The sequence below is a fragment of the Scyliorhinus canicula genome, chromosome 3 (genome assembly GCF_902713615.1).
Source record: "Scyliorhinus canicula chromosome 3, sScyCan1.1, whole genome shotgun sequence".
Classification (NCBI taxonomy): domain Eukaryota; kingdom Metazoa; phylum Chordata; class Chondrichthyes; order Carcharhiniformes; family Scyliorhinidae; genus Scyliorhinus; species Scyliorhinus canicula.
The window spans coordinates 111,494,476-111,506,655 of record NC_052148.1 but is presented as its reverse complement, the minus strand read 5'-3'; the positions used below and the strand labels follow the sequence as shown (position 1 = coordinate 111,506,655).

The 12,180-nt window shown below is 44.7% G+C and overlaps 1 protein-coding gene across 4 annotated transcripts in view; it reads left to right on the top strand.

Moving 5' to 3' along the window:
* LOC119962883 (calcium uptake protein 3, mitochondrial-like) overlaps positions 1-12,180 on the top strand; it is a 211,743-nt gene that overhangs the window by 115,258 nt on the left and 84,305 nt on the right. For 2 of the 4 annotated variants that reach the window (XM_038791113.1, XM_038791114.1), the window contains one exon: positions 2,779-2,877. The exons of the other annotated variants lie outside the window; for them this stretch is intronic. In XM_038791113.1, the coding sequence (XP_038647041.1) occupies positions 2,779-2,877 (99 nt within the window). The remainder of the gene's footprint in view (positions 1-2,778; positions 2,878-12,180) is intronic. 4 annotated transcript variants of the gene reach the window in all.

The following is a 12,180-nucleotide window of genomic DNA, read 5'->3' as shown; positions in this document are numbered from 1 at the left end:
TCTTTCCTAGGGCCGGTGCAGACTCGTTGGGCCGAATGGCCTACTTCTGCACTGTAAATTCTATGATTCTATAACTGATTCACTAGGAGAGCGCACTATCATGTTAAATCGATACCTGAGCATAATTGTGGAAGGATGGGGGTCATAGTTGTTAGAAACAATACCTACCAACTTATCAAAAGGCCTAGGCTGGATTCTCCAATAATGGGTATGTCCCCATGCGAGCGTATAAACGCTGGTGTTTCACTCTGGACTTTCCTTAAGAAAGTCCTCTGGCAGCACGGTGCCGCAGTGGCAGCACTGCAGTCACACGGCGCCGAGGTCCCAGGTTTGATCCCGGCTCTGGGTCACTGTCCGTGTGGAGTTTGCACGTTCTACCCATAACCCGTAGTTTTCGCCCCCCCCCAACCCAAAAAAGTGCAAAAAATTGGAAAAAATGAATTGGGTGATCTAAATTTATTAAAAAAATGAAAGTCCTGAATGGTTCTCCCATCTGCAGGGGGCCAGTAGGGCCTCAAAGTGGTTCTCTCAGCTCTGTCAGTGGCCCCCTACCTGCGCTGCGTAGCTCGCGCGTGCGAGCGATTCTCCAGGGACCGGTGAATCACGGGAGCGCGCCGGTCCGAATTTCCGGTTTGACAACCATCCTCCGTCCGCCCCTCCTCGCGCCGAATGCGATTCCGGCTCAGAGGATCCAGCCATTGGTGTCCAGTGCAGCCAGGTATGTCAAACTTTATGATCACAAACATCTGGGAACTTTATGTCCGTCTTCCCCCAATATCCCATTTGTCTGGAAATTTTTTTATTTTTTTTGAACAGTACAGCACAGAACAGGCCCTTCGGCCAAGCAAACCGATTGGCGAGTAGAGTTTTTGTTAGCCCTTGTCGCCAAAATAATGACACCAAGAAGGCTGACAGTAAACGTGAGATTGATTTATTTACAATGGTCTGCATAACACAGTATATCACTCCCAGTGCAATCCTAGCTGGGAGGACTTATCTTCCCAGACCCTGATCTGGGCTTGCTTTTAACCTTTGATCGTAACAACCCAGGTGGTATGCCTCTGCCCTCTACCTATGGAGCTCTTAAATACAGATAACACAAAAATCGGCCATGGAGTTGATACTGTAGTGAAGAGGATAGCTGTGGACTCCAGAATGATATCAATGTTTTGGTTGAGTGAGCGGAAAAGAAGCAAATTAAATTGAGGTTATACATTTTGGGAGGGCAAACAATGTAAGGGATTACTTAATAAATGGGAGGATATTGAGAGAGGTAGAGGAAGTGAGACCTTGGAGTACACATCCACACCTTCCTGAAGGTGGCAGGAGAGGTAGATAAACTGGTAAAAGAAAGCATAGAGAATGCTCTCCTTTAGTGCATGATACATAGAGTACAAAAGTAGGGATGTAATACTGGAACTATATGAAACATTGGTTAGGCCACAGCTGGAATTTTGTGTACAATTCTGGTCACTACGTTATAGGAAGGACATAATCATTCCGAAGAGAATACAGAGGAGATTTACAAGAATGTTGTCAGGGCTGTAAAGTGTATTATATAGGCTAGGATTATTTTTCTCCGAGCAGAGGAGTGACTAGATTGAGATGAACGAAATTTTGAGGGGCCTAGATAAAGTGGACAGGGAAGACTTGTTCCCCGAGCAGAGTGGTCAATTACCAGGGGATCACATTTAAGATGATTGGTAGAAGGATTAGAGGGGCTATTAGGCAGACTTTCCACCCAGAGGATGGTAGGTGTCTTTAATTTGTTTCCTGGATTGGTGATGAAGGCAAAAATCCACAACTCATTTAAAAGGTACCTGGATCTGCAGCTGAGGTGCAGTAACCTGCAGGGCTACAGACCGGGTACTGGATGGTGGAATTAGAATGGGCAGCTCGTATTTCTTTTCAATCAACACCGACACAATGTGCTGAATGGCCTTTTTCTGTGCTGCAACTTTTTTAAGCTTCTATGTGAGGAAGTGCAGTCGAGGTAGCTGTGAAAGCCAGTGGGTATATAATGAACATTAATTGATCGCCTATTCCCAGTAATGGAAACAAAGAGGTTGAGGGAAGGAAAGGAATGATAGACTGTGAAACTGAGAGAAGGTTAGAAATTGGAAGCAAAGTTGGTGAAATTTTCCACTTCGGGGCAAGAGTAGACAACAGTACCAATAAATTATCAAAGTAACAATAAAAGAAGTGAGGAAGTGGACCTGAATAGGACTGAAATAAGAAGTGTTCTGCATATCCCACAAAAAGGTTAACCTAGCTAGCGGGCACCCATTGATAAGGTGAAAATGAGTGGACTTGAAGGAGAAGGAGCTTTGACAAGATTCATGCAGACTTGAAAGGCTAGCTCCATTCTCTGTCCACCGATGCTTTCAGAACTGTCCAGCGTTTTTTAAATTTCAGATTCCATCATCCGCAGTAATTTGCTTTTATCTTATTGAAGGAGACGTTGTTCAGTGTGAGAACAAGTTCAGCCAGGTGAAGATTGGTGGTAGCGGATGGTTATTTGTTACCAGTTTTCACTTTCTTCTATGTGGTTGTACACAGAGAACAAATAGAACTATTCCATATTCCATAAATAGACGTATTTAAAGAAGATGAGGAATATCTAAAATTGTTTCTTTAATCCTATTTTGATCTCAACATAAAGACTAAGCAATTGATAGTATAATTTGTTTAATTAAATTTTTCTTGAATGGAACTTTCACTATGCCTCATTGATGATGTTGAACTTTCCAACAATTATACCCTTTCAAAACTCTCCAGGTGTTAAAAAAAGATCCCCCAAATCATGCCACAGACCGAAGTTACTGGGATACATTAAGACGTAACACCAGCCAAGCACTCTTTTCAGACCTTGCAGAGGTACAGACATATCACAAAGCTGGAGGGTTTATTAATTTTTCTAGATGCATTTTACTTGGAATATAGTTATGCTTTATTTTATGTGTTTTGCGATGTACAAATGGCAGTACAGCTATGAAATCGGGTCCCAAGACTTGAGGGTTGTGTAGTGTAGTGGTTGTTTGGTAGTATAGAACTTGAGTATTGCTGAAAAAAGAGACATGCCGTTGAAGCATTTTGTCATCAGAACAGATTTGCAAAAATACCAATAGTAATGGGAACACCCATTTTTACTGCATGAGAGGAGAATGCTGATTGGTTGGCAAGTGGACTCGGATTGATAGAGGTATTGCCAAAAAGAATTCACCAAGGGACAGTTAACCGCCAAGCTTCTGTTTAAATTCAAACCAGGCAACTCGACTCTGATCAAAGTATGGCCCTGGGGAATTAACCAGGGAATGGCTGTCTCCAAAGCTTTTGTTTAGTTGAACGCAACATGTGGACATGCTCTTATCTGCAAAGCTACTATGTTAATAGCCTAGTAATCAAAATCCTGAACTAATAATCCAGAAGCTCAATCCCTCAAATTGCAGTTGAAAATTTGAATTTATTTTAAAAATGCTGGTACAAATAAAAGTGATTATGAAGCTGTTTGATTGTCATAAAAACTCAAATGGTTTACTACTGCCTTTTTAGGAGAAATGACATTTGGTTGATCTGACCAACATGTCTGACTCTTAACAACTTGTCTAAGTGGATTAGCAAACTAATCAATTATGTTCAATTGCTACTCAGCAGTTCAAGAAGATCCATTACCTGTTTCTCAGGTCAAATAGGTATGGACAGCAAATACAAGCCTTGAAAACAATGCCCACGTCCCATGTTTAAAAAAAGCTGACCCCAAAATGCAACTATATGAGAACAATTTGATGGTATGAAGCCAGATTTTAAAAATGCTCACACTCATAATTACATTTATGTTTTTAAAAAATATGTTTTGACAGTTGGTGCTTCCCAGCTGCTCAAAACAATTAAACTATTGCCAGAGAGTGAAGCTCTGTGTAAGCAAGTGTATATGCTTGCAATAAGTATGTTCACAGAAGAATGTGTGCAATACACAGCTTGTGCTTTAATGGCACTCTTGCAGGCTACAAACTGTCCCTAGCCACTGGGTTGCATGGCAGTTTATCAGAGATTTAATCCCATTCATTGTTGTATTTAGTTAAATTGTAGTTTAAGTATTTTATTTCCACCATATCACACATGTTTTAGAATGCATTGACCTCAGAAATGCTTCTTTGAACATTGCTTATGAGCACAATATGAATTTCTCCACATGAATGTGTGTTTAAAGTTGGATTTTGGTAAAGGAGTGTGTGTTTAAAGTTGGATTTTGGTAAAGGAGTTACCTAACACTTTGGCGTGCTGTAACACATCAGACGCGATTTAACCAACTTGTTTCCTAAGTGTGGTAGCAAGCGGGAATTGCCGTGAGATTCCTGACACGAGGCCGCGTAAAAACGTTAATTGGTCCACTTAATGAGGTCCCACAGACTTCTTACCACAACGAGGCTGATTTGTTGGGACCACGCTCGCCAGCCCCCTGCTAACAAGAGAGAGCAGCACTTCAACCGCTCCTGCACAGCCAACCCCACTAGCACCATGATTCGACTAGCACCATGATTCGGCAATACAGACTTGGGCAGACTACTTCAAGCGGTCGAGGCCAGGCGGGATGTCCTGCTCCACCGAGCGTCTCAGAGGTTCAGTCACAGAATAGCCAGTGCCGCCTGGGAGGCAGTCAGCTCAGGGAGTGTGACCAGAGGACCAGCACCAGTGCCGCAAGGTCAACTACCTCCACCAGGATGCTGGAGTAAGTTTGCACTGGACCCCAGCCCCCATCCCCAAAGAGAATATGCCTGGCAACGCCCCACCATCACTGTTCTGTGCCCTACTCACCCATGCCCAGTAGTGCCACCCATGCTGCTCCATTCCCCGCCCCCACGATGAACCACGTGTGCAGCTAGCAATGCCCCCTCTGTGTCCCCGCAGACGTTGGCCTGCAACTGACAGGAGAGGGCCCAGACCAGGTAGCAGGGTGCTGGCTATCCGAGTCCTCACCCGCTATGAAGAACGGACTCTGGAGGTCACGGGGCTCGATGAAGAGAGGGCAGTGACCACCATAGAGGTTGGTGCATGGTGCAGAGGTGAGGATCCACTGGCTCCCACCCAGATGACCTGTCAAAGTGAGTTGTTAAGCCATACAGACTGACTCATCCCTCCCACTGACCACATGTCCATTCTCCCACAGGACCTTCAACCGATGGCGCTGGCCCATCCGGGGTGCCTCCGGATATCTCAGTTGCTGGAGGATGTCACCCAGTACCAGGTTGACCTTGATGAGACACTGCGGAACTTGTCCCAGTCCCAATGTGGGCATAGACAAGGCACTGCGAAGCATGTCCCGTTTTTTTTTAATTTGTTATTTACAGCACAGAAGGAGGCCATTCGGCCCATCGTGTCTGCACCGGCTCCTAAAAGAGATACCTAGCTAGTCCCATTCCCCAGCCCTATCTCCGAAGCCCCCTAAATTAATCATTTTCAAATATATATCCAATTATCTTTTGAAACCTCCTACGGAATCCACCTCCACCACTCTCCCAGGCAGCGCATTCCAAAAGCCAACAACACTCTTGAGTAAAGAGGTTTCTCCTCATCTCACTCCTAGTTCTCTTGCTGACCGTCTTGAAATTGTGACATACCAAGTTATGGAGACAGAATATCCTTCTTCAACCTGTCAAAATTGTTCATATTTTGAACACCTCAATGAGGTCGCCTCTTAATCTTCTCTGTTCCAAGGAGAGCAATCTTTCCTTGTATCTAAAATTACTAATTCCTGGTATCATTTCAGTAAATCTCCTCTGCACTCTCTCCAGGGCTTTAACACCTTTCCTTAAATAAGGTGTCCCAATACTCCAAATGTGGACTGACCAATCATTTGCAGAGGTGTAGCATCACTTTCTTGGTTTTATACTCTATTTATAAACCCAAGGACCCTATAAGCCTTCTTAACAACTGTTTCTGGTTACCTGGCTACCTTCAGAGAATTCTGCACTTGCTCCAGTGCTCTCCTCAGGGGCTGGTTTAGCACACTGGGCTAAATAGCTGGCATTTAAAGCAGGCCAGCAGCACGGTTCAATTCCCGTACCAGCCTTGTCGAACAGGCGTCGGAATGTGGCGACTAGGGGCTTTTCACATTAACTTCATTTGAAACCTACTTGTGACAATAAGCGATTTTCATTTCATTTCAAAGTTGTACGATTGAGCCTATATTGTTTCCCCATGTTCCTTCTCCCAAAATGCATTACCTCACATTTCGCTGCATTGAAGTTCATCTGCCAGGTATCTGCCCAACTTGTCAGTGTCCATCTGAAGTCGCTCAGCGTCATCCTCACAATTCACTATTCTCCCTAGCTTAGTACCACCTGGAAATTTAGATATTTTGCCCTTAACAACCACTTCTAAATCATTTATATAAATCAGAAAAAGCTAGGGTCTCAACACTGAGCCCTGAGGAACACCACTTTCAACTAGTCTCCAGTCTGAGAAATGCCTACCCTCTGTTTCTTATCTCTTAGTCAACTTCTAATCCATGCTGCCAAGGACCCATCAATCTCAAACATTATTAATTTGCCAACCAGCCTGCCATGTGGCACTGTATCAAATGCTTTCTGAAAGTCCAAATATACTACATCCACAGCACTACCAGGGGCTGGTTTAGCTCACTAGGCTAAATCGCTGGCTTTTAAAGCAGACCAAGCAGGCCAGCAGCACGGTTCGATTCCTGTACCAGCCTCCCCGGACAGGGGCCGGAATGTGGCGACTAGGGGCTTTTCACAGTAACTTCATTGAAGCCTACTCGTGTCAATAAAGCAATTTTCATACCTTTATCCACTGCCAGTCTCATGTCGTCAAAGAACTCAATTAAATTTGTCAGACATGACTTGGCCTTGATAAAGCTATGTTGACTGTCTAGTACAACTTATTTTTCTCTAAGTGTATATTTATCTAATCCCGTATTATGCTCTCCATCAGATTACAGATGTCAAGCTGACAGGTCTGTAGTTTTTTGGGTTATCCTTTGCCCCTTTTTTAAACAACGGTGTCACATTTGCAATTCTCTAATCCCTCCAGAATAATCCTGTGTTCAGAAAGGCCTTGAGAATTTCTATCAAGGGCTCCGCAATATGCTCCCTTACCTCTCTCGGCAATCTAGGATGGACCCTATGCGGGCCTGGCAACTCCTATATCTGGAGTGCTGCCAGTCATTTTAGTACCTTTTATTTATCTATCACGTACTGCTCAGTTGCTCAACACCCACATTTTCAACTGGGCCATTGTCACCATCTTCTAATTTGGTAAAGACAGAAGCAAAGTAGTCATTTAGTACCACTGCCACATCCTCTGCTTCAGTGAATAGTTTACCCTGCTTGTCCCTTATAATCCCCACTCTATCCTTCACTAATCTTATACCATTAATATGTTTGAAGAACATTTTACTATTTGTTTTAGCACAGTCTGTAATCCTTTACGCATGCTTCCTCTTAGCCTTCCTTATTCCAGCCTTAGCCTCTCTCCTGTATTTGAGATTCGATTGCTATTATTCCGGCATGTATCATATGCCTCTTTTTTTCGTCCTTATTTTATCATCAGTGTCCTTAATCATCCTGGGTACTCTAGCTTTGGATAGCCCGTATTTATTACTCATGGGTATGTACCTTGCTTGCACCCTATTCACCTCTCCTTTGAAAGTCTCCCATTTTTCATTCATTGTTTATCCACCAAAATGCGTTTCCAATCAACCTGCTCCAGTTCAACTGTTAAACCACTAAATTATTCTCGTTTCCAACCTGGGATCTTAATCCGTGACTGATTTTTATCCTTTTCCAACTTATTATTGAATTATATTATGATCGCTACTTCCCAATGGCTCCTCCACTCTGACGTTCTCCACCTGCCCTGCCTCATTTCCTAGGACCAGATCCAGCTTGCTCCCTGGTAGGACTGGAAATGTACTGTTCCAGAAACTTCTCCTGCACACACTGCAGGTATTTCTCCCTTCTGTGCCCCACACTCTACCCTTTTCCCATCTTAGGGGAATTGTAAGCCCCAACTATCACAACCCTACTTGCCCTGCAGGTTTCCATAATGTGCCTACAAATGCTCTCTCCAACTTCCTCCCCACTATATGGAGGTCTATGATAAATACCAAACAAGGTCACTGCTCCCTTCCTGTTTCTCACCTCCAACCAAATAGATTCTAATTCAGGAACTGCATCTCGTTCTAGAGCTATGATACTATCCTTGACCAAGACTGCTACACCTCCTCCCTTTTTACCCACCCTGTTCCTAATAAACACCTTTTAACCCGGGATGTTAAATATCCAGTCCTGTTCTGGCTTGAGGCAATGTTTCTGTCAATGCTACAAAGTCATATGCCCCTTCAGCAATTTCTGCTTCCAGTTCCCCACTTTTGTTCACCATACTCCATGTATTTACATACATACAATTAACCCTGCCCTTATCTCTTTCTTCCCCTATGGGAGGCGACCATTTCCTTGTTCACTGTCAACACTCAAGCCTTCTCTCACTTTCCTTTACCTATTCCTCTTCTTTCTTTTGCCCTCACTAAGCCCATTAGTCAACCCACCCCACTAGTCAACCCACCCCACTGCCGTACAAGTTTAAATCCACCCTCAGTATACTATTTACTCTCTCTCAGCCAGGAGATTGGCTCCATTTCGGTTCCGTTTAAGCCCATCAATTCTAAACAGCTTTCTCCTTTCCCAAAACTGAACCCAATGACCCAAAAACCTAAATCCTTTGCTTCTACACGATCCCTCAAGCCACACATTTACTGTGGCTGGTTTAGCACAGTATGCTAAACAGCTGGCTTGTAATGCAGAACAATGCCAGCAGTGTGGGTTCAATTCCCATATCGGCCTCTCCGAACAGGCGCCAGAATGTGGCGACTAGGAGTTTTTCACAGTAAGTTAATTGAAACCTACTTGTGACAATAAGCGATTATTATTATTATAATATTATTATTACCTCCCTGATCTGCCTTTGCCTAAATGGTGAAGCTCTGGGCACAGGGGCACAGGTAGTATTTCTGAGGTTATTACCCTGGAGGTCCTATGTTTCAACCTAATCCCTAGCTCCTGAAACTGGTCCTGCAAAACCTTGAAAATGTCCCTCCCTATATTGTTGGTTCCTACATGAATGACCTCTGGTCAATTACCCTCCCTTTCCGGACGTTTGTCCAGCCGATCCATTATGTCCCAAATCCTTGCACCTGGGAGGCGACAGACCATACGGACTCATGATCTTGTCTGCAAACTAGACTGTCTATCCCTCGAACTATTAAGCCACCCACAGCTACCACCTTTCTAATCTACATACCAGCCTCTCTTTCTTCTCTCAGAATAGCCTCAGGCACTATGGTTTTCCCTCGAGTCATCCATGCCTGATTCAGTCGTGTTGCTCATTTCACAGGCACCAAAAATTTCATCCCTGTTATACAGCTCCACAGAGTCCTGGGTTTCCTGGACTTGCTGTCTCTTTTCTTTTTGACAAATGGTCACAAACTCTCCTGCCATCCCTACACTCCTTGCTTGCCTATCATGATGTGGAGTGACCACCCTCTGGTACGACTGTTCCAGAAACCTCTCTCCCTCTTCTATGGTGTGCAATGAAGAGAGTTTCTGATCAAAATCAGCCACATGTTGTTCAGGGACTGCTTTCCTCTGGCACTTCTTGCTGATATGACTGTCCTGGATGCCGTGTGGATGTAGTGACGATGAGAACTCCGTGGCCCTCATGGCCTGCCGGATCCTTGCTGCTCCCCCCTGTCCACAAGTACATGGCTCAGGTGCTGCACCATCTCCTTGTTGAGATGGAGCCTCCTGCGGCACACATTGTCCCTCATCTGTTGGAAAGGCCAGCAACGCCTGTACACCTTGGGCGATCGCAGGCCTCCCCCTCTGGTTCCCTCTCTGGTCTGATGGGTGGATGGGTCCTCAAGGTATGGGGCGGGGCCTAGCACTTTGGACGCTGCCTCCTCCAACGCATGGCCTGCCAGCAGCACCACTAGGGCAATTTCTGCGGGATCAAGGATATCGTCCATCTTGTGCAATATCTGTAAGGAATTTGAGAGAGTGTGAGATTGACAACCAGCGGTGTCTTCCACCCTGGGACCTTCCAGTCCCCCCCCATCGCTCCTCCCACTTCCCCCAACCCAGCATGCGCACCTGGCAACACCAAGGTCCCATGGTCACCGGACCCCACACCATGTATCCCGGACACCTGCACGTAATTGCTACCTGGACCGGGCGCGGGTCCCCTCCCCGGTGAATACACCCATCCTCTGATCGTGGAAATGTCCCTGATTCTGGTGCCCAGCCCATGGGTGTTCAGATGTTGGCCGCTGCGTTCATAATGTTGCCTCCTGTAATATTCAGGCACAGTGTCCAGGCCTCATGGTGTGATTGCGTTACTAGGCAATAACTCCCACATGCTACATGGCATGCCTACCCATGGAGATCCACTTGGGATGTGTACTGACTTAGGCCAGGGCTTTGAGATTGGCCAGTTAGAATATGAGTTCCCTAGTGGCCCAATCAGAGAACCCCTCTCTCTGTACATAACAGGGAATGTCAGATCCTCTGCACTCCCAGTGTAGACAGCAAGCTGAATGCACCTGGTTGTTCGGCTGCTGGTTTTGTAAATAAAAGGGATTCTGATGAAGGGACTTCTGCCACCGAGAACTTATTGCAGGATGTGTGAGGTTCTCACTTAATTACGATTGCCAATTCCCAATTAGGAACGGGAATACATGGTGTGTCGTCTCTCTTTCCCCCCCCCCCCCCCCCCCCCCCCCAGCACCAATGTCGGCCCACCCTGACTCCCAGTAGCTCACCCACCTTACTTCGGGCACGGGGACAGCAACCCTAGTGTCCTCAGGCTCTTTGCCTGTGAGCGAAAATGGCTACTCCCCTCAGATCCCCACTACAGCCCTTCCACCAGCTTCATATTTTTAAAAAGAAACGGTGTACTAATCGGCACCCATGTGACCACTTGCTGGGTATGCCGTATGCAGGGGGCTATCAGAGTTGGGGGGGGGGGGGGGGGTCGTTCCCGTTAATTGTATGCCGATTGGACTTAAGTGGTGATCATTGGCTTCTGGCACACTACGGCATTATTGGCTTCACTACGAAGGGATCCTGATTTCGCTAACTGGAGAAGGCCGGTTAAATCACAAACAGATCGGCACATGATGCATTTCTTGATTTTGGCCACTCCCGAAAGCACAATGTGGCCATTAAATCGCATTCATCGAGTTATATTGCAGGCTTCACATAATAGTTCCAACTCAGAAGAGTGCAAAATGGAGAAAATGGAAGCTTTGTGTTTTCCTATAGAAAAATCAGTGGCAAGCTGTTCATCAAACCTGCTTGTCGCTCAGTGACTGGCAACACCTTGGACTCAGAGCATGAACAGGGCTGGGCAAGACATGTCGAAATAAATCTAAAATTAACATAATTGCCCCCAAATAAGTGCAGTATAAGTACCAAGATTAAAACTAATAAATATAGGACGAAAATTTAATTAAATAAGCCACCAGCAAAGTAAATATATAAAAAGAAACTGAGAACTGGAGAAGAAACTAAAACTACTTAAAACCGGTGTGCAAACTGGGTACAAATGTGGTCAGTGTAAGTATTGGGGTGGCAGAGAAAGTTGGTCTAAATCTCTAACATTTAGCAAAGAGCTTGAAAATTGGTAGAACTCGACAATATTGCATCAATGAAAATGCCATGATGTGGAGATACTGGGGTGGGCACAGTACAAAGTTTTGCAACACCAGAATAAAGTCCAAAAGGTTTATTTGGGATCACTAGCTTTCGGAGCGTAGCTCCTTCATCAGGTGAGTTCAATGAAAAGGGAGAAAGGTGGCATTGAAATAAATGTGACCAGATTAATGTCAACACTTAATTTTTAAAGTTTAATATGATTTCTAAAATTATTTTCCTCAGCCAGACATGTAGTTTCATGTACACATCACGCCTTTTACAATGGTGTAATTGCTTAAAAAGTACCGTCAAGTTCTATATTTACTGTTATAAGTGGCATATGTAACCATATATCTTTAGAATTTCCAATATACGTTCTATTTCCAGAAAGAGTCCTTATTCCTAATGCACCTAGATGAAACTGAATTTTTACCATCTCCATTTAAAATTTATAAAATGCCTAATTTGTTTC